The 22668-nt window shown below is 41.2% G+C and overlaps 3 protein-coding genes across 9 annotated transcripts; 1 reads left to right on the plus strand and 2 right to left on the minus strand.

Annotated features, from left to right (window-relative positions):
* Window positions 1-1944: 1944 nt before the first annotated feature.
* LOC309396851 (interferon-gamma-inducible GTPase 10-like) lies at window positions 1945-10841 on the minus strand. Of its 6 annotated transcripts, none has more exons than XM_081962339.1 (5): window positions 10681-10841; window positions 7305-7418; window positions 7172-7196; window positions 6953-7110; window positions 1945-3509 (listed from the first exon to the last, which is right to left on the minus strand). In XM_081962339.1, the coding sequence occupies exons 4-5, from the start codon at window positions 7106-7108 to the stop codon at window positions 2253-2255; spliced, it is 1413 nt and encodes a 470-aa protein (XP_081818465.1). In that variant the 5' UTR covers window positions 7109-7110; window positions 7172-7196; window positions 7305-7418; window positions 10681-10841; the 3' UTR covers window positions 1945-2252. The 6 variants fall into 6 exon arrangements, with proteins under 6 accessions (XP_081818465.1, XP_081818467.1, XP_081818466.1 ...); XM_081962341.1 differs by lacking the exon at window positions 10681-10841 and adding an exon at window positions 10211-10224; XM_081962340.1 differs by lacking the exon at window positions 7305-7418.
* Window positions 10842-13423: 2582 nt separating this feature from the next.
* LOC309396393 (interferon-inducible GTPase 5-like) lies at window positions 13424-20822 on the minus strand. 2 transcript variants are annotated; one of them, XM_081961493.1, is made up of 2 exons: window positions 20742-20822; window positions 13424-15217 (listed from the first exon to the last, which is right to left on the minus strand). In XM_081961493.1, exon 2 carries the CDS (start codon window positions 15188-15190, stop codon window positions 14003-14005), a length of 1188 nt encoding a protein of 395 aa, XP_081817619.1. In that variant the 5' UTR covers window positions 15191-15217; window positions 20742-20822; the 3' UTR covers window positions 13424-14002. The 2 variants fall into 2 exon arrangements, with proteins under 2 accessions (XP_081817619.1, XP_081817618.1); XM_081961492.1 differs by lacking the exon at window positions 20742-20822 and adding an exon at window positions 16983-17084.
* On the plus strand, window positions 18999-21927 carry LOC309396502 (interferon-inducible GTPase 5-like; the record flags this gene model as incomplete). The annotated part of the gene is made up of 2 exons (XM_081961662.1): window positions 18999-19039; window positions 20766-21927. 2 exons carry the CDS (start codon window positions 18999-19001, stop codon window positions 21925-21927), a joined length of 1203 nt encoding a protein of 400 aa, XP_081817788.1.
* Between the last annotated feature and the right edge of the window lie 741 nt (window positions 21928-22668).

Consider the following 22668-nt stretch of genomic DNA (forward strand, 5'->3'; position numbering starts at 1 on the left):
TCTTTGTTCGGTGCAGAATATCTGGAAAGGAAAAGAGACACTGGGATGTTTCTCACCTGTGTCAGGCACTTTGAACCTTTGGGGCTGGAGAAGACCCTGGGTAAACACCGTGGACAGCCAAGAATACAAACCAATGGAACATTGGTTTGCAACCATCATAAATGGAGAGTCAGTTCAGAATGTAAATCATGTGAGCGTGGGGATGCTACAATGGTCATAAGTGTGGGGAAATGGTCATAAGTCACTTTTTTCCAGTGCCGTTGTAACTTTGAATCCTTAGTTACCACAACGTGACCTGTTGCAAGTTGAGGACTCCCTGTGCTGGATCTGTTGGTGTCTAGGTGGCTGAAACAAGCCCAAGGGGTGAGTGTGTGGGGGTGTGAAGAGTGGGCCCTCTGGAATTTGGGGAGTGCACTGAATGGGATATTGAAACGTACATAAGAAATATTTGCTTTTCTAACGGGGGTGTTTCTACAACTGCCCTTGGAAGCAGAGAAGAGGCATCAATTTCCATTTGCAATTGCATGCATGGAGCAGTTGAACCTGGGATTATGGTATCTAGTGTAGCACGAGTAGAGTAGATGTGTGGAAAGCCCTATATCCTTGATTCGCTTTTAAAATGGATTCATACCAGTTACCTTGTTTCTTCTTTTAAGTAAGCAGCCAGAGTAGCCGTGAAAGAGTCTGTGCAAATATGGCAACCCAAAGAAAAAGATGGGAATTCCTTCTTACTGCAAAGAATGGCAAAATCCGGGAATCTCTGGATCCCCTTTGTGAGTTTGACCCCTTATTTATACTCAGCCTTAGTTAGTCTTTGAACCACATCAAAATTACCCACCTGGTCAAAAAAAATTTGGTGATACAATAGAACCAGCCAAATGGCAGCAATTTTGGGATAGAAATTATAAGTTAACAATGTCAACTGCATATAAAGAGAATTTGTATAAGATGTTTTATAGATGGCGTTTGCCACTGGCAAGACTGGTGAAGATGTTCAAGGATAAATCGGCTAAATTTTGGAAATGCCACCAAACACCCGGCACGTACTATCATATATGGTGGACATGTGTGGAAGCGAGAAAATATTGGACTAAAATACATATGTGGCTCAAAAAGATGATAAAACACATAGACTTAAAACTGGAAATATTCCTAATGGGGATTTTATGAGAAACTTGTCATAAAGAAAATGTATATTTGATTATTTATCTTATAACAGCAGCTAGGATTGTATTTGCACAAAATTGGAAAAGCGAAGAGATTCCTACAGAGGAGAATGTGATTAGGAAAATATTAGAATGTGCAGAAATGAACAGATTAACATTGGCAATTAAAGAGAACAAACAAACTGATTATTATACTATATGGGAAGCATTTTATCGATGGTTAGAGAATAAATATAAAAATTAGATGGTAAACTGTGTTAAAATGTATTAATTGGAGTTAGCATAACTAAAAGAGCTAAATAAATTAAGAAAGAGGATTGTTATAATATCAAATATGTAAGATATTGGCATTAAGTCAGAATAGGTAAATAATGGATATGATTGTAAAATTTAATTGTTATTGTGCAAAATATTTGTGCCCAAATGCTTAGTGGACTGTTTTTTATTATGATAAAATAAGAACTTTATTTTAAAAAATTATCCACCTTGGTGTAACACGAAGCTGCAAAGCTGATTTAGATTTTGGTAGGGAAGAGCAATCAGGAAATTCAGCAGAATTGGAACAATACATGTCCGAGGAGAAGGGCCTTCGCTCAGGGAATTTAGAAAGAGCCCTTGGCTTTAGAAAATATAACCATGCCCAAATCTTGGATTTTTCCTAAGATTGAAAGTTTGGGGGGCTGGGTCAGCCCCTTGTTATTCATATCTGGACGTTGCAGGCCATCAGATCAATATCAGGCTCTTATGAGGACAGGAAAGTAAAGCCGGACAAATTGGGAAGGATCAACCTGACTCTTTAATTAGTGATAATTGTTACACATGAGGGAAAAAGCTAGTGAAACAATATGGATAAATGCTTAATTTCTAATTTTCCATGGAGACCTCTGCAGACAAAGAGACTTATTTGCCCCTTAGGCTGATAGCCCAAACACATATGGCAATCAGAGAATAACAAGCAAGCAAATAGAAAGTTCTAAAAAAGTATAGAAGCATATTGTTATTTTCTTCCCCTTCTTCTCATTGGGATGAAATTCTCTCCTTCAAAGAGGGGAGGATGGCTTCTTGGGTCTTTCACCGGGACTTTGATCACTTAAGAAGCTTTTCTCGAATATTGTGGGCATCCTCCACCACATTGTCAAGAAATTTGTTCAGAAAATAATACGTGACAGTATATGAACTCACTCCACAGAACACAGACTCGACACTGGGCATGTAATCAAGAACCAGTTTCACAACTGGCAGAGTTTCACAAAGAGAGATCTCCAGATATTTCACAAATGGGAGCATAAACAAGAGAGCAGACTTCACCAGGAGAGAAAGTACCAGCTGTGCATTGACTGTACTGACCAATGGCCTTTTCTGGATCCCCGATTTCAGCTCTTCACACCCTTTTCCCGTCTGAAGGGCCAGGAAACGGAGGGAGCTCTGGTCTAAGCCAAACACCTTCCAGAAACACTTAAGTGCAACCATCCGGATTCCAAGATCACAAACTAGAAAGAGACCCACAACAGGAACTGCTCCACAAATGCAAGATACCATCGCAAACTTCTTTATATACGATTTCATTTTAATCTTTCTGTCCATCAAATTATTTTCTGAGAAAACCTGCCCAGCCAGGGTTAAAAGGTGTTTTTTGTAATCAGGAAGTTCGGCGGCCATTGTCTCTCGCAGGAGAGGGAATTCATACATGTGTGCATGCAGGTTGGATACCAGAAAGACTCTCGCAGGGAGCTCAGCTGACTCTTTCAAATTATCTTCACAATAATTCCTGATAGTCTCCAGGGTTTTCTCCATGTTGAAATTCCTTTTCCTCTTTTCACTTTCGATACTGATGTCTATTTTGCTACGTACATAGTAAAACTTCTTCCTCATTCTTTGTATTTCCTTTGCCAGGAAAGCATCATTTTCAGTAAAGCGGTCGGTGACAATCATGATAAAGACATCATATCTTTCAAAGTGGACCTTCTCAAAATATTCAGCTGCCTTTGAATTACGCTCTCTGATCTCTGGTAACTCCCATATCGTTGCATTGGGAAAAGAGGGGTGGGGATATGCCCTTGGCACTTTGGCTTCCTCTACTGTCTCAACCTCGGCTGCTTCATCATCATCATCATTTATGCCCCGGAAGGCATTAATAAAGGAGGATTTACCAGCACCTGCTTTTCCAACAACTGCAATATTGAGTGGCAGGTTTTGCATTTCATTTAGATATCCTTGGTATTCAGCTGCTGCTTTGGAGATTTTGCCTCGATTCAAATCACTCTTTAAATCTTCAAATTCTCTCCTTACATTATCTTTTAGAAATATATTGCCCATAGTTGATTTTTGTTCTGTGCAGGTTATCTGGAAATGAAGAGAGAGATTGTAATTCTTCTCAGTTGTGTCATAACTCCCTTCACGTTCCCTATAGCTACGAAATCCACCATAGTCCCTAGTAAGACACCTCAGCTTCTGAGGTAATTTTGATAAGTAGGTAATTAACTTAAATGTATAATGGAGGATACATTTGTGCCCCTTCTGCAGATCACTGGTTTCAGACTGAAGGTTCCCAGTCTGGATAAGGTGCAATGGCAACTGTTGGAAGAAAAACTCCTGTCTTCATTTCCCAGCTGGGACATAAGTCACGGACGCTGAGAACAAATGGATTCAGAAGCCAGTTGCCAGAAAGCAGAATTATTTAATGCAGGAAGGCAAAAAGCAAAAGTGACACAGCTCCAGCATTCCTGGGTTATAAGGAAGATTGGGAGTGTGATTTGGAGCCTTTTATGCTTAATTCCCCTTTGAAGCTCCTACAGCTTGATGGGTTTTGATGTGTTTCTGATTGCCCTAGGTTTTGTTTTCCTGTTTTACTGGGCTAATCTTGGTCCATGGTCTTTTGTTTTTCCTGTCCTAAGGGCTAATCCTGTCAGGGAGGCAGGAAAAGGGAGTTGTGGTGTGCCTTAGTGTTATTTTTTAGCCTGATTCCACTTATCTTTATTGCTCTACTTAAGTTAGGGGTCTGCCACCTCACTTTTGACTCTCCAGATGTGTGCAAGCAAGCCCACTTCCTGCTTGGTTAGGGGATTCCCCTCAAGCCACACTGAGATCATAGGTGAGCTGGGGGTGCCAGTTTGGACTCTTACCCATCTTTCTTCTCTACCTTTCATTGAACCTGGTCAACTTTGAGTTGGGCATGTCCTGTTGGCCAGGCAAGAAAACAGTTTTACAAGAATGCTGAGAACTCTACTTGCTCTAGTTAGTGAATCTAGGAAGCCTGATGGGACCATCCTTCCCTCCCTCTGTCTTGCACCCAGGACAGATAAGGTAGAGTCAGTTTAAGATCTTTTCTTTCCTGCTTCAATAATAGTTCCCTCCCCTCCCCAGTCCAATCATGGCTCCCATTACAGCATCCTTAAGAAATTGCTGTTTAGTCTCCCCCAATCTTAAGAATCTGCACAGAGTTGGGACCTTGGACAAACAGATTAAGACCATTTTTAAAAAGTGGGCAAAAGGAGAATGAGCTAAAGAAAAAGACAGAATTGATTCCTTTCCAGTGGAAAGAGGCTCTGATGAAGATAGGAAAGTGAAGTTGGAGAAACTGATTGGGGAGTGGGGAACCAATCATTCCAGGATGACCATAATTCTAACTCTCCCATCTAGCATCTCAACCAATTGGATATATAAAAAGAGTGGCAATTTGTATGTATCAAGAACGGATCATTTCATTATGGCTTCAAGCAATCCAACTTAATTAAAGGGAAGGGAGAGTCACACTTCAACTCTGAGCTACAGGGAGCCATTTGCTTTGAGTTTCGCTCCCTCTCTCCTTCATCCCTCTCTCTCCATCCCTCCCTCCCCCCTCTCTCTCCATCCCTCCTTCCCCCTCCCCCTCCCTTCTCTCTTCCTTTCCCCCTCCCTCCCTCTCTCTCCCCCTCCCTCCCCCTTCTCTCTCTCCCTCCTTCTTCCTCTCCCTCTCTCCCCCCCTCTCTCTCTCACACACACACTTGAGAGAGATGTCCCCTATCCTTTTCTCATGCCAAGGAACAATTTGTTCACTGCCCCCCACCAAGTATTGTAGTTTGAGCATTGAGTTTGTAAATGGTTTGACAAATGTTACAGTGGATAATTTGGAATTTTGCCCAATGACTTCTTGCAGCTTCTCTAGAGGTTCCGTTTCAATTGGATTTCACAGCATTCAATTTGACTCCAGCATTCAAACTTTTGTTTAAAATTCTTTTTATTTCTGGAAAACCTATATTTCAGCAACAATAATAATAATAATAATAATAATAATAATAATAATAATAATAATAATAATAATAATAATAATAATAATAATAAAGGAAGGACAGGTAATTATTGAAGTTGTACAAATAATGCTGAGTGTGACATTAATAACATTAGAAGAGTACATTCGTTGCTTTCATGGTATTTTTAAAGAAAGGATTCTAATACTTTCAGCTTGATAGCAAAGTCTCTACTGTTTTGTTATTTATAATAGTTACAAGCAGAACAGGAAAAAAACAAAAGAAAAAAAAGGAAATACTTAATTTCCAGCTTCCTATGGAAACATCTTCTGACAGTGATAGTTATTTGCCCTAAGGGTAATCAAGCACATACTTCAATTGGAGAATTATTAAAACAAGAAAGAAAGTAGGTAGTTCTAATAAGCTATTGAAACATTATTATTTTATTGCCCCTTCCTCTCATTTGAATGAAATGCTTGACTGTCTCCTTCAAGGGGAAGAGGGTGGCTGCTTTCCCTGGGACTCTGCTCCCTCAAGAAGCTTTGCTTGAATATTTTGGGCGTCTTCCACCGCATCATCAAGAAAGCTGTTTAGAAGATAGTATGTGACCGCATACGAACTCGCTCCACCAAACACAGACCCAATAACAGGTACAAAAGTAAAGGCCATTTCCACAATCGACACATTTACCCAAAGTGCTGACTTCTTCAACAGAGAAAATACCATTGTTTTGTCTATTGTGCTGACTAATGGGGTTTTCTTGATAGCTGACCTCAACTCTTCGATTTCTTTTCCCGTCTGAAGTGCAACAAAATGAAGGGTCTGGTCGTCTAAGCCAAACACATTGCAGATACGTTTCAGAGCATCCAGCAATATTCCAATTTCACAAAACATAGAGAGACCTGGAACACGCACTATTCCACAAGCACAAGACACCAATGCTATCTTCTGTATATATGATTTCATCAGCTCTTTTTTCACCATTAATTCTTTTTCTGAGAAATGATGCACAGCCAGTGTTAAAATCCGCTTCTTATAGTCAGGAAGTTCAGCGACTATTGTCTCTCGCAGGAGAGGGAAATCATACTGGTCTACCTTCCAGTTGGAGATCAGAAATACTCTTGCAGAAAAACCACCTGCCTTTCTCAAACTATCTTCACAATAGCTCCTTATCTTTGCCAGGGTTTCCTCCATATCGAAATTCCTTTTCCTCATTTCACCTTCGATACTGACATCTATTTTGGTACGTACATAGTAAAACATCTTCCTTGTTCTGTGTATTTCTTCTGCCAGCAAAGCATCATTTTCAGTAAAGCGCTCAGAGGTAACCATAATAAAAACATCATATCTTTCAAATTGGATCTCATTCAGATAGTCTGCTGCCTTAAAGTTACATGTTCCAATTCCTGGAAGGTCCCATATTTGGATATTGGGGAAAGAGGGGTGGGGATATGCCTTTAGAACCTTGGTTTGTTCTACTGTCCCGATCTCAGCTGCTTCTTCATCATCATCCTTTACACCCCGGATGGCATTGACAAAGGAGGATTTACCAGCACCTACCTGCCCAGCAACTGCAATATTAAGGGGCAGATTTTGCATTTCATTTAAATCCTTTTGGTACTTAGCTGCCAGTTCTGGAACACTGCATTGACTCAAATTTCTCCCGAATTCTTCAAATTGTTTCGAGAGAAAATCCTTTGTAATTTCATTGCCCATTGTTGCTTTACTTTACTTTTATTTAGACTTTTATACTGCCCCCTCTCCCCAAAGGGACTCTGTTTGCTGTTTGTCCTGTGAAGATTATCTGGAAAGGAAAAGAGACATTGGGATGTTTCTCAGCTATGTCTGGCACTTTGAACTTTGCAGTTGAAGAACCACCCTGAGAATACCACAAGCAACCAAGAAAACAAACCAGTGGATCATCAAACAAGTCAACCCAGAGCGTTCATAGAAGCTCAGGATGTCCAGGCTCAAATTATCCTACTTTGGACACATGCTGTGAAGACCCAGCTCTTTGCAGAAGGCTCTAATGGTGGGAAAAGTAGAAGGGAAGGAAGAAGAGGATGGTCAGTCACTAAAGGGATGGACTCCTATAGAGTGACAATGAGTGCCCCATTTAGGAGTCTTGAGAGAATGCTTTAGTTCAGGGGTGTCCAAACTTGGGAACTTTAAGACTTGTGGAGTTTATGGCTGGCTGGGGAATTCAGGGAGTTGAAGTCCACAAGTCTTAAAGTTCCCAAGTTTGGACACCTCTGATTTAATTAGAAACTTTCAAAGAGTAGATCTATCTATGCGGTCAGTAGAAGATGATGATTACTTGATGGTACATAATATATTTAAATAAAAGAACAATAACGGGGGAAGGAGGCTGACCTTTGAAGGAAATTGAAAGTGAGAAATATCATATCTCTCCGCTCGTCCCTCCTGCCTACAAAGCTCTAGTCTCCAAATCGTGGAGGCCTGATTATTATTTCAACCCTTCCCTCCTCCTTGCCTCCAAGACAATTAGGAGGAACCAGTTTCTTTCTAGTAATGTTCATTTCCTCTCTGAAGTAAACTGAAGTATTTTCAGACTTCAAGATTGTGTTCATGTAACCTTACAATAATGTAGAATTCGCTCATCTGCTCATACAGTAGAACCTCTGGTCACGAACGCTGCTGCCCACGACCAAATCGGGTTGTGATTAAAAAAAATGCACAAATTTTATTTTTCACGGCTGATCTCCCCTTCCACCTCATTTTTTTGTAAGCGCCAAATTTCCAAAATTAGGTTTAGGTCACGACCAAATCGGTTTGCGGCCAAAATTATGGAATGAATTATGGTTGTGACCAGAGGTTCTACTGTATTTCTTATCTGGTCTAAACCCTACAGATGAAATCATTCTTGCAGACCTGAAATACTCTCCTTCCTGTCAGTTTTTGCCAAAAACTAGAGTCTCTTCTGAGCCTATTGTTCCACCTGCATTCCTACCCTAGAGTTACCTGCCTTGTATCTGACAGTTCCCTCTACTGCGTGTCATTGGCCTGCCTCCCTTACCATTACAGTTGGCGTCTTTAACAATTTCAGCACCGATATGCTTAAGACCCACTGGAAGGGGGAGGGGCGGAGAAAAGCCAGCCAGGAGTGGGAGAAGCTTCCAGATGTTCTCCTCCCCAGACCAACAAAGCGAACCCCTCCTCTTAATAACACTCTAAACTCCTGGGCTCTATTTTTTTCCCCTTTGGTGCATATTCTGTTGTCTTCCTTTCTTGTCAATAAAATCATTGGCACCAACGTAAGTCAAGCCAGTTATTAACTATATGCAAAGGTCCAGTGTAAGCCCAAAGAAGGTATCATTGAATGCTGCTTCTCCAGTTCATTCTCCAGAGTCACCCACAAAACCTTTGGCTTCAGAAATGAGGGGCCAGGGGTGGGTTTCAGCCTGTTCAAACCCGAACGCTAGAACCCGTTCGTGAAATTGAGCGTACGTTTTTAGAACCCCTTCCTCCGGTGGCATAGTATCGGAATGCTTGGCTCGCTCCCACCCACCCCCGCCCCCCGCCCGACGCGATCTCCTTTCATTCTCCCTCTGCCTCATTCACTCTTTCGGGCAGCAGTGAACGAAAGGAGATCGCATAGCCGAGGACAAAGGAGCCTGCAGCCTCCTTCATTCAAACGTCCAGGCAGTGTGGGGGGGGGGCGCTTTCTCGCACGCCGCCTTTCTCTGAAGCCGCGCCGGATTCAGCAAAGCAGGTGGCACGTGGCCCTGGGCTTGTGCAGCAGCCGAAGAACAGGAGGCGAGGATTCGGCTGCTGCACAAGGCCACGGGCACGCGCTGCCCTCTTCTCTCCGAGAGCTGCCTGGGTTAAAAAGGAGGAGGAGGAGGCTCCGCTGGTTCGGAGCCCATCCGCGGGGGAGGGATCCCCCTCGCGTTCCTCGCCCTCCCGGATGGGCTCCTCCTCCTTTTTAACCAGGCGGCTCTCAGAGAGAAGAGGGCAGCGCGTTTCCGTGGGCAAGAAGCGCAAAGGAGGAGCAGAACGGCCTTAACCACGTCGAGCTGCCCAGTCAAAAAAAAATTTTTCCTTCTTCTGTAGAAAAAAGAAAAGAAAAGAAAAAATTCCAGAGACTGGATGAAGGAGGGAATTCCTCCGCCAGGGCACCCTTTGCTCCGCCACAGCAGCCTTTTCAAGCAGGGCCAGGCCAGTTTGAAAGCCTCGCCTTCTACTTCGGCTGGGGAATTCCCAGCCGCCCAGGCTCCGTCCCGCAGAAAAAAAACCCCTTCGCCGAAGCTCGATAGGCGAGCGCTGCCTCCGCCCGCCAGAATTTCCGGAGAGAACTTTGCAACTAGTTGAGGAGCGGCGAGCAGCGGACTTGAGCGTTTCCACGCACTCAGCCAAGGTCATGCTGAGCCCCGCTGCTTTGGACGACCCGATGGATTTTACGATGGACGTGCACCCCGGGAGGTGTTGAAGAAGGACAGGCAGCTCAGCCTGATCAAGACGACAGGGAGGAGAGACAGAGAGAGAGAGAGACAGACAGACACGCAGAGAGAATGACAGAGAGAGACACAGGGAGGGAGATAGAGACAAAGAGCCACACAGAGAGTGAGAGACAGAGAGAGACAGAGAGACAGAAAGAGAGAGGAAGAGAAAAAAGAAAGAAAGAAAGAAAGAAAGAAAGAAAGAAAGAAAGAAAGAAAGAAAGAAAGAAAGAAAGAAAGAAAGAAAGAAAGAAAGAGAAAGAGAACTTATGACCACAATTGAGTCCAAAATTTTGGTTACTAAGCAAAAGCATTGTTAAGTGAGTTCCACCACATTTTTCAAGTTGGCCATGCCCACCTGGACATATGACCACTGAGCCACTCCTACAGAATAGGTTCTAAAAAAATTGAAACCCACCACTGCCAAGGGTGCATGTATTTCCTTAACCCTGAAGCGCCTGCAGCCATTCACAGATTCCTAGGCACAAGGCACACATTCTTTAGTATAAATTGAAATAGAATAACAGACTTGGAAGGGGACCTTGGAGGTCTTCTAGTCCAACCCCCCTGCTCAGGCAGGAAACCCTACACCACTTCAGACAAATGGTTATCCAACATCTTCTTAAAAACTTCCAGTGTTGGAGCATTCACAACTTCTGGAGGCAAGTTGTTCCACTGATTAGTTGTTCTGAAAAGAAAATGGTATCTAAGGCTACTTTATAGGCAGATCAACAGAACCTGCAAAGATAATATAATTTAAAACCAAGGAACATGAAATGTACACTACCTAAAGCTCGACAGGGAAAGGGTATTTAGACAAATCCTTACTTGCTTTTCTAAAAGGAGTAATTCTCAAAGAGCTCCACACAGGTTGGGACTGGTCTCGGTCCGCTGTCTCCAGATTCTTCAGAGAGAAGGACTGGACCCCCTTATACCGTCAACCTTTTAAGTGTCATCCCACAAATAATAAAATATTCCTCCCATTTCATATCACATGCCATTCTGACTATGGGAGGCCCAGTTGTCTGCTGATGTCAATCATTTCCATTTCCTTTACAAGAAATGAAAGTAGCTTAAGTTTCGGGTTCTGGCAAAAAGAAAGCCAAACTTTTGAGATGTGTGGAACTGCCACAATTCCAAAGAGAACTTCAAAACCCATAATTTACTGGCAAGGCAGCGTGGGGTACATCCAGAAATAGTTGCTTTTCTAACATGAGTTCAAAATCCTGGTTCTTGCAAAATTTCAGAGATATCTTATATAAACCAATAAGAGTTCTTATTCTTATTTTTATGTCATATTAAGGAAGGCTGTTTCACTTCCCCACATTCTTCTCATCCCTATAATTCAGAGGTGTTATTCAGCAGGTTCTGATCAGTTCTGGAGAACCGGTAGCGGAAATTTTGAGTAGTTCAGAGAACCGGTAAATACCACCTCTGACTGGCCCTGCCCCACTCTATTCTCTGTCTCCCGAGTCCCAGCTGATCAGGAGCAAATGGGGATTTTGCAGTAACCTTCCCCTGGAGTGGGGAGGGAATGGAGATTTTGCAGTATCCTTCCCCTGGAGTGGGGAGGGAATGGAGATTTTGCAGTATCCTTGCCCTGTCATGCCCACAAAGCAACACCCACAAAGCCACGCCCACAGAACCGGCAGTAAAAAAAATTGAATCCCACCACTGCTATAATTGTGTTCCATTTTGAGAGACCTCAATCCAACTCCCTAGGTCAGGCCTCTTGCCCTACAAAACAAACAAGCAATCCAACCAAATGCAACACAAAACCTATAACCAGAGAAAGAGAGAGACTTCAACAAAACAAGACCAAATCCTGAACCTTACAAAATTTCAGACACATCATCTATAAATAGATAATATTTCACACCATTCGGTAGTTTTTCTTTCCGTTTTGGGCAGGATAGTTTATGGAAATCTCAATGGAGGGAGGCTTATTTGATGACTCCAGAAACCATAAAAGAGATGGAGGCAGAGCCTCCAGGACAAGAAGCAAAGAATGGAAAATAATAAAGGAGAGGGGCAAATTTAGAACTAAGGAAAAATTTCCTTAGAATGATCAACCAATGGAAGAGCTTTCCTTCAAATGTAGTGGGTGTTCCATCACTGTAGGTGTTTAAGAAGAGATTGGGCAAACATCTGTCTGAAATTGTATAGGATCTCCTGTCTGAGCATGGGGTTGGTCTAGACTCTAAAAGATTTCCAGTGTCCCTTCCAACTCTGTTATTCTGTAGAGCCAATTTAAAGATAAAAGGTAAAGGTTTCCCCCTCCAGTTCTGTCCACCTCTAGGGAGCAGTGCTCATCTCTGTTTCCTAGCCAAGAGAGCCAACATTGCCCCAAGATGTTTCCGTGGTCATGTGGCCAGCATGACTATATGCCAAGGCGCACAAAACACTGTTACCTTCTCACGGAAGTGGTACCTAGTTATCTACTCACATTTGCATGTTTTCGAACCATTAGATTGGCAGGAGCTGGGAGAGGCAATGGGAGCTGTCCCCACCGCACCACGCTTGGGTCTCAAACCCAGGCTGTCAGCTTGTGAACTGGAAAGCAATGAGCCATGGTGCTCCCCCCACAGCCTCTTTATTAGATAAAAATATCAGGAGAAACAAGAAAGAAATGCATTCATGTAATCTTACAATAATGCAGAATTCGCTTTGTCTCCCATACCTTTACAATTGGTGTACTAATCCTAACCCTAATCCAACCCTAATCCTAAATGTGTTTGCCCCCAATGGGATTTTCCCACGTATTTTACCAGGAACCAGATAGGGTGGACTAGAAAAGTCAGTGCCCTCTTAAGCTTACTGTTGGGCTGTGAATCCATTGGCAATGACCATTTTGCTGTCTGAAATCAAGGAGACCTAACCCTAATCGGGCTTCCTCCTCCAGTGGGATTTCCCCATGCATTTTATCTGGAAAGACAGGGCAAGCTTGAAAAGTCAGTGCCCTCCTACACTTACCGATGGGCTATGAATCTGTTGACAATGTCCATTTGGCTGTCTGCATTCAAGGAGACCCAATCCTAACCCATCTTATCTACATTTTTCTGGTAAAATACATGGGAAAATCCCTTTGGGGCTAACCCAGTTAAGGTTAGGTTAGGTGTCCTTGAATTCGGAAGAGGGCTTATATTTAAAACTGAGCTTATTCTGAAGCGTTCTTAGTGTTCTGTGATCTTGGCTGTTAGCTTGCAGCAGTGATCATGTGACCATGTGACCTGGTAGGGTAATGACTCTTCTTCAAGCAAGCAAGTTGAGAGAGCATCTAAGCCTCTAGAGTTCAGCCCTGAGCCACAGAGGTTCTCTTTGATTTGTGCTTATTTTGTCTGCTTTTAGAGAGTCCTTGCCTTTCCTGTCCTCAGCCAAGGGACATCCAGACATCTTTGTTCACAGCCCCATCAACCATTTGTTGCTCAGTTTGTAATTGTGTTGACCAATGTGAATAAATTGCAATTTAGTCCAGTAGCTTCTAGTAGTTTCTGCTGGTTGGCCCTACAGTTTGATCAACCAAGTCCTGAAACCTCCTTTAAAATTTGCTTTATTTAAAGAGGACATGCATTTCCAAGAAAAAATATGGGACAGGCAGATAATCACTGAAGTTATACAATTAATGCTCAGTATAAAATTAATTAGACAACCCGAGTAAAGTAGATTGAGTAGTTTTCATCATATTTTTAAAAAAGTATTATGAATTTTGTAGCTTCGTAGGAAAATCTCCGCTATTTTATCATTCATTATTGTTAAAAATAGAAGAGAAAAAAATAAAATGTGTAACTTCATAGTAAAATGTTCACTATTTTATTATTTTTATTACAAATAGAGCAGAAAAAAGTGAGAAAATAAGAAAAGCCCCCCCTCCAAAACAGTGTGTGTGTGTGTGTGTATGTATATATGTATACACACATACATACACACACACACATATATATATAATATCCTATTTCCCAAACAAACATCTGCAGAAGGGATACATATTTGCCCTTATGATCAAGCACGCACTTGAAGAATTATTAAAACGAGGAAGCAAATAGGTAGCTCTACTATGGCTTTGAAGCACATTATTATTTTCCTCCCCTGCTTTCATTTGGAGGAAATGCTTGGGTTTGGGGGTGCCTGGGACCTTTTCCTGGGACTCTGATCACTCACGAAGCATTGTTCGAAGATTTTGGGCATCTTCGATAACATCATCAAGAAATGTGTTCAGAAAGTGATATGTGACAGCAAATGAACTCGCTCCACCAAACAAAGACCCAATAACAGGCATAAAGTAAAGAGCCACTTCCACAATTGACACAATTACCCAGAGAGATGACTTCCACAATAGAGAAAATAGCAATTCTAAGTTTATTGTGTTGGCTAATGGGGTTTTCTTGATAGCCGACCTCAACTCTTCAAATTCTTTCCCAGTGTGAATTGCCAAAAGACGAAGTGAATTCTCATCTAGACCAAATGCATTGCAAATACATTTCAAACCATCCAGCAATATTGGAATATCACAAAGCATAGAGAGACCTGGAACAGGCACCGCTCCAAAAGCACAAGATACCAACGCCACTTTCTTTATGTATGATATTATTTCAGCTTTTTTCATCCTCAGTTCATTTTTTGAGAAGAGCTGCGCAGCCATTGTTGAAATATGCTTCTTGTAGTAAGGGAGTTCAGCAGCCATTATCTCTCTCAGGAGAGGGAAATCATACTTGTCTGTCTTCCAGCTGGAGATGAGAAATACTCGTGTGTAAAGTCCACTTGCCCTTCTCAAATTATCTTCACAACATTTCCTTATAATTGCCAGGGTTTTCTCCTTATTGAAATACTTTTTTATCTTTTCACTGTCAATTTTGACATCTATTTTTGTACACACACAGTAAAACCTCTTCCTCATTCTTTGTATTTTCTTTATCAGGAAATCATCATTTGCAGTAAAGTGATGAGATGTAACCATAATAAAGGCATCGTATCTTTCAAATTGGACTTTCTGCACATATTTTTCTGCTTTAAACCTAGGTGTTCCGATCCCTGGAAGGTCCCATATTTGGATATTGGGAATAGAAGGGTGGGGATATGCCTTTGGCTGTGTGGTTTGTTCTGCTATCCCCACCTCAGCTGCCTCTTCATCATCACCAATTACACTCCGGATGGCATTGACAAAGGAGGATTTACCAACACCTGCCTCTCCAGTTACTGCAATATTAAGGGGCAGATTTTGCATTTCATTTAAACATTGTTGGTAGTCCAATGCCATTTTATGAATGCTGGTTTGACTCAAATCTCTCCTGAATTCTTCAAATTGTCTCCAGAGAGAATCCCTTGTAATTTCGTTGCCCATAGTTGCTCTTTGTTCTGTGCAGATTATCTGGAAAGGAAAAGAGATATTGGGATTCTTCTCAGCTTTGACTGGCACTGTGAATTTTAAGGTTGGAGAAGACCCCAAAGAATACCATGGACCCAAACAACACTAAATGAATCAACCCAGAGTTTTCATGGAGGCTCAAATTATCTTCCTTTGGACACATGATGAGAAGACCCAGCTCTTTGCAGAAGGTTCTGATGATGGGAAAAGTGGAAGGGAAGAGAAGAAGATGGGATAGGCTCACTTACAGTGACAATGAGTGCACCCTTAAGAGTCTTGAAAAAATAGTTTCGGTTTAGACTGTCAAGGTGAAGATCTATCTATGTGATCACTAGAAGAGGAAAAATAGATGATAGCACATAATCAATTTAAAAAAGAACAAAAATCGGGGGAGGTGGAAAAGGTGACTTCTGAAATAAATTGCAAGTGAAAAATATCATATCCCACCCCCCTTGTCCCTCCCAACTACAAAGCTCTAGTCTCCAAATCGTGGAAGCCTGGTTATTATTTCAGCCCTTCCCTCCTTCTTGCATCCCAGACACTAAAGGAAAAATCACTTTCTTTCTAATGTTCATTTCCTCTCTGAAGTAAACTGAAGTACTTTCGGTTTTCAAGACTGTGTTAATGTAACCTTACAATAATGTAGAATTTGCTCTTCTGCTCATATTTCCTATCTGGTCTAAACCAGTGGTGAGATTCAGCCAGTTCACACCACCTTGGGAGAACCAGTTGTTACGTTTCTGAGCAGTTTGGTGAGCTGGCTTTTGGAAGAAATCATTAGGGCAGGGAACTGGTTGTTAAATTATTTGAATCCCACCACTGGTCTAAACCCTAAAGCCGAAATCATTCTTGCAGACCTGAAAATACTTTCCTTCCTGCTCAGTTTTGACCCAAAACTAGGGAGGGTCTCTTCTGAGCCTATTGCTCCACCCACATCCCTGCCCTGGAGTAATCTGCCTTGTATCTGACAGTTCCCTTTACTGAATGTCATTTCTCTGTCTTCCATACAATTGCAGTTGGTGTCTTTAACAATTGCACCACCTATATGCTTAGGCCAATTGGAGGGGGGAGCAAAACCAGCCAGGAGTGGGAGAAGCTTTCCAGATGTTCTCCTCCCCAGACAGTCAAAGCAAACCCCTCCTCCTAATAGCACTCTAAACTCCTGGGCTATACTTTTTTCCTTTGTTGCATATTCTGTTGTCTGCCTTTCTTTCTGATAAAATCATTGGCACCAACGTAAGGCAAGCCAGTTATTAATTCTATGCAAAGGTCCAATGTAAGCTGAAAAGAAGGTATCATTAAATGCTGCTTCTCCAGCTCATTCTCCAGTCACCCACAAAACCTTTGGCTCCAGAAATGAGGGGCCAAGGGTGCATGTATTTCCTTAACCCTGAAGCACCTGCAGCCATTCACACATTCCCAGGTACAAGCCACACACTCTTTAGTAGAAATAGAAATAGAATAACAGACTTGGAAGGGGACCTTGGAGGTCTTCTAATCCAACCCCCTGCTTAGGTAGGAAACCCTACACCACTTCAGACAAATGGTTATCCAACATCTTCTTAAAAACTTCCAGTGTTGGAGCATTCACAACTTCTGGAGGCAAGTTGTTCCACTGATTAGTTGTTCTGAAAAGAAGATGGTATCTAAGGCTACTTTATAGGCAGATCAACAGAACCTGCAAAGATAATAGAATTTAAAACCAAGGAGTACAAAATGTACAATGCCTAAACCTTGACAGGAGAAGGGTATTTACAGAAATCCTTACTTGCTTTTTTAAAAGGAGAAATTATCAAAGAGCTCCACGCAGGTTGGGACTAATCTCGGTCAGGTGTCTCCAGATTCTTCAGAGAAAAGGACTGGATCCCCTTCATGCAGTCAACCTTTTAAGTGCCGTCCCACAAATAATAAAATATTCCTCCCATTTCATATCACATGCCATTCTGGCTACGGGAGTCCCAGTTTTCTTCTGATGTCAATCATTTCCATTTCCTTTACAAGAAATGAAAGTAGTTTAAGTTTCAGGAAGCAAAACTTTTGAGATGTGTGGAACTGCCACAATTCCAAAGCTTTCCCCAGGACTTTAACCCATCATTCCCCAGATTTTAAAAGAACTTCAAAACCCATAATTTACTGGTAAATCCTGAACTTTAAAAAATTTCAGGCACATCATCTATAAAATAGATAGGTTTTCACACCGTTCAATAGTTCTTCTTTCTGTTTTGGGCAGGATAGTTTTTGGAAATCTCAGTGGAGGCTTATTTAATGACTCCAGAGACCACAAAGAGAGGCAGAGGCATTAACAGTGGGCGATGGATAAGTGTAAAAAACGAGCAAGGAAAGTGGTACGTCTGTCTCAGTCTGTAGTTAGGGATCTCACTACAGAGGCCATAAGAGAGATGGAGGTGGAGCCTTCGGGACAAAAAAACAAGGGATAGAGAAGTCAAAACGATAAAATTACAAAATGAGGGAAGGAGAAAAGGAGTGTCATTCAGAAAGACTTCTGATGATGCCAGGAAAAAGTATAGTAGCTTGGAGAAAGGCCAAAAGGAATGGTAAAGAAGACACATATTTTATTGACTTACTGTATTCACTTATTAATCACATAAAATGACAGCTCAGGTTTTTGGGGGACATTGTAAACCGCTCAGAAAGTGCTATAAAGCACTATGGAACGGTATTTAAGTCTAAGTGCTGTTGCTGTTTATATTGCTGTCCCCTTTCACACCAGGTGACCCTGGGGAGCGTACAATCATGCTATATCTCTTTATATTAACCAAAAAAAGGGGGAAGTTGAGAAATGAAAGAAGAAAATAGTGAGAGGTGGAGAAAGGAAGACTTGAGTAACCAAATGTTCTATTGGGTAAAGATCATCAACCGTTTTTTTTTTGTTATCAACAACTTTATACAAGAACTCAGGTATCTCTCTTCTACACACACACACACACACACACACACACACACACACACACAATCTTGCAAGATTTCACGATGATTTCAGAACAAAACATCCAGAGTTGAAAACTTACATCAGCCAAGACATTAGGACTGGAGAGGATGTGTAGATGAGACCATTTGGGACACCCAACCAGTGACCAATAACACTGCCCTGGAGGTAAGTATTATGTAAGTGTCTGTGCGTAAATGTGGATTATGAGGAGAAACCTGGACTTCTGCTGGTGTATCACTGCAGTGGCCCTCAAGCTCTCAGAGCTGATTGTGGGGGACTTTCCTCGAGGCCTTTTGGTTTTGAAGGACATCCCATCTTAGAATTGGGTCCAAGTTGACATGGGATTCCATGGCCTTCATGCAACCCATGGATTTGACCCAAGTAATTTTAGCTCTGTTTCAGAGCTGGTGATGCTTGGCCTAGATACACAAGACAGGGCTATCTGTCATTTGTTGCGTTGGATCTTTTTTTTTGTTTCAGGTTGTCGAAGGCACTCTAGATCTCTCGATGCCTGAGGAATTGTGAGAGTTTTCTGAAGAACCTTGGAGGGGAAACAAGTGGCACCCAAACACGGTCTGTTCAGATTTGATGGCATCTTGGCGAAACAAATGTTTCCATTTTCCAATGGACAAATAACTGTACTTTTCTGTACTTGTACAATCTCTTATTTTTTTAAAAAAACTCCTTTTATTGTCTCTGGGTGTTGTTGCCCTTTTAATTTCTGCAGAAACAACGTGAATTGAAAGAGGAGAAAGAAGGAGGCACAACTTTGGATAGAGGGAAGATAAAAAGGAAAGCAAAGAAAAAGAACAGGAGGGACAAAAAAAATAGACCATGGCTGAAAGTGACTCAGAAATACCTCTACCTGGGAGCAGGTAAAGGATAACTTTTGAACTGAGTTTCTTTGGCTTATTTCCAGACTTACTTGCTTGCTTACTTATGGAGCTTCCTTAAGCCAGGTTGACAGGAATTCCAACCTAGAGTGGGACAATTGGCATGTAGGTTCCCAGCTGCCTATTGTTTTTTGTTGTTGCTTTTAAATGTGCAGTATTAATCACTTGTTATGTGTCTCAGAGCCTCAATTGTTTAATAAAGAAAGCAATGGATACTGAAATAGATGATAGATAGATAGATGATAGATAGATAGATATAGATAGATGATATACATGATAGATGATAGATAGATAGATAGATAGATAGATAGATAGATAGATAGATAGATGATAGATAGATAGATAGATAGATAGATAGATAGATAGATAGATAGATAGATAGATAGATAGATAGATGATAGATAGATGATAGATAGATAGATAGATAGATAGATAGATAGATAGATAGATAGATAGATGAAAGAGAGAGAGGGAGGGAGGGAGGGAAGGAAGGAAGGAAGGATAGATAGAAGATGATATACATGATAGAAGATTGATTGATTGATTGATTGATTGATTGATTGATGAAAGAGAGAGAGGTAGGGAGGGAGGGAAGGATGGATGGATAGATAGATGATATACATGATAGAAGATTGATTGATTGATTGATTGATTGATTGATTGATTGATGAAAGAGAGGGAGGGAGGGAAGGAAGGAAAGATAGAGAGATAGAAGATATACATGATAGATGAGAGATAGATGAAAGAGAGAGAGAGAAGGAAGGGAGGGAGGAAGGAGGAAGGAAGGAAAGATAGATAGATAGATAGATAGATAGATAGATAGATAGATAGATAGATGATAGATAGATAGATAATAGGAAGAGAAAGGGGAGGAAGATTGGAGAGAGAGATAAATAGGTAGATGTAGACAGTTTTGATGAGAGAGATGAGAGAGAGCGGGAATGGATGTTAATATTGTACTAATGTATATACAATATTTTTACTATACTCAAAGAAGCTACCAAACATTTTAATGGTTACATACAAAGTCAGGATAGTCTATAACAGGCGTGTCCCACCCACTCCCATGGGTCACATACAGCCCTGGACAGCTAGTAATGTGGCCCAACAAGATAGTTATATATATATATATATATATATATATATATATATATATATATATATATATAGATAGATAGATAGATAGATAGATAGATAGATAGATAGATAGATAGATAGATAGATAGATAGATAGATATAGATATAGATAGATAGATAGATAGATAGATAGATACATACATACATACATACATACATACATACATATATATATATAACTATATATATAACTTTATAATATGTATGTGTGTGTGTGTTATATACTTATATATAATAATATAATATTTAAGTGTTGTATGTCTGTGCGTGTGTCGTATGCAGCTCAAGACAATTCTTCACTCAATGCGGCCCAGACAAGCCAAAAGGTTGGGGAACCATCACCAAGCCAAGAGCATTCATCCTCAAGGTGGCGGCTACAATCATGTGATCAAAGCCCCGCCCCCTTTTTTTACAGGCTTAGCCCAGGCAACACATACATAAAAAGGGACAAGCTTTTGATGGAATGGTCATAGCCGCCATCTTGACTCTTCTGAGTCCCCTGAACATGGTTCTGCTCCAAACAATGGAAATGTTTGAGGTTTACAACCTTTTCACTTTCCCCCTTTTGCAGTTCTGGACATGATTATGGTACATTTGGATCCTCACGTAGGAAACAATTTGAGGCAGCTATTTCTGAAGGGAAGCTTACTGAGGCCCTCTCTCTCATTCTGGACGAACCGAGCAAGTTGTTTGAAGATTTTCCTCTCAACGTTGCTGTGGTAGGACAACCAGGCTCTGGGAAGTCCTCCTTCATTAACACCGTGCAGAGCCCACATCTGGATGAGCCCGATGCAGCTGCAACTGAGGTTACTACAAAAGTAGGCGTCCCAAATCTAGAATTTGCTCGGGTCAATTTTTCAGAGATCACCTGGAACAAAGAATTACTTCAGGCGGAAGATGCTGATGGCCAGAAGGTAGACTTAAAGGACTTCCATTACTTCATCATAGTAGACCCTCAGATTTGCCAGGCCAATTCTTTGCAGCTTGCGCTTAAGATCCAAGAAATGGACAAAGAGTTTTCTCTGGTTCAAACCAAGGCAGACCTGCATTTGGAAGAAGCTAAGAAGCAACGACCATCTGAGGAAGGTGAGGAGAGCCTCTTGCTCACCTTCAAGGAGTCCTTGAAAAATAAAGGGGTGAAAGAACCTCACGTCTTTGCCATGTCCAACATGAATCCCCACCGCTTTGATTTCCCCCATCTGCGGGAAACCTTGATGAGCGAGTTCTTGTGGAATAAGATTCTTGCTTTCCTTTCTCCTATTTTGGAGGGGAAGGCAGACAAAATGAAGAAAATGAGCTGGCTGCTCACCGTTCTCTCCGGGTTTATAGCTGGGATCCCCATCCCAGGAATTGCATTCTTGGGGGGCCTCGTCATTCTCATCATGTTTGGTTCCTGGTGCTGCCGTAAATTTGGCGTGGATGATGCATCTCTCTCTAAACTTGCCAAGCGAATCAAAGTAGTACTCCAACATCTGAAATCAATAATGACCTCCCAGTCCAAAAAGAAAATGGTTTTACACAGGCTACCAGATTTCCTGGGATCTTCAGTGATGACTGCAGAATATTTTTATTGGAATCGTTTCCCCATCATCGGCTGCATATTGTCAGTAGTAATTTCGCTTATTTCCTCTTTCTTCACACTGAAGAAACTTCCGTCAGATGTTAAGAAAGACACCCAGAATATTGTAATTGCAGCTATCAAACCGAAGAAGACAGACCCGGAAAACTCATAAATCATTATGTAAATGATTTATGTATAATGTAAAAAATGTAAAAAAAATGTTAAAAAATGTAAAAAAAATGGCTTTCAAATCGTTGGATGCAGTTCCAAAAATTACTGCAAATTGAAGGGTTGTTGTTTTTAGGAATGACACATTTTTTAATGTGACAGAGGGGGGAGGGGAAATGATTAAATCCATGACCAGACGGGATCCCCCCATTACATTTAGTTTTAATTTAACTTAATAAGCAAAATAAAGGTGTTTTTTTTTTTTTATCCCATCCAACCTTTGTTTCATAGCATAGGAGCTACGGTCATTGAAGGACCAAGTTCAAATCTTAGCTGGCACAAAATTTTGCAATGCTGAAATTTGATTAGATGAAATATAGAGTCTATGATCGGAAAACTCATAATGTGCATAAATTGCTTCCATCTTATCAGAAAAATATATTCCCTCCTCCCCTCTCCAGTTGATCAAAAATTACATATAATATGGCCCTTTATCTGAACAAAACAGTGTAACTGAGAATATGTGGATCTGATTGTTATAAATTGTAGTGGTGGCACAGAAATATGATTTTCATTTTATTTTATTTAGGCCCTTTATTTTCAAAGATACGCTCATATTACTGTTCGTTCGTATTTTGCATATTTGCCTAATGGTTAATCAATAAAGTATTAGTATCAGAGTTGGCTGCATAGTCAAGCAGGTGTTTACACTGGATTTGACATTTTTATCCACCCAAGGTCTGAG

Source organism: Natrix helvetica, assembly GCF_964273705.1.
Source record: "Natrix helvetica genome assembly, chromosome: 9".
Lineage (NCBI taxonomy): Eukaryota > Metazoa > Chordata > Lepidosauria > Squamata > Natricidae > Natrix > Natrix helvetica.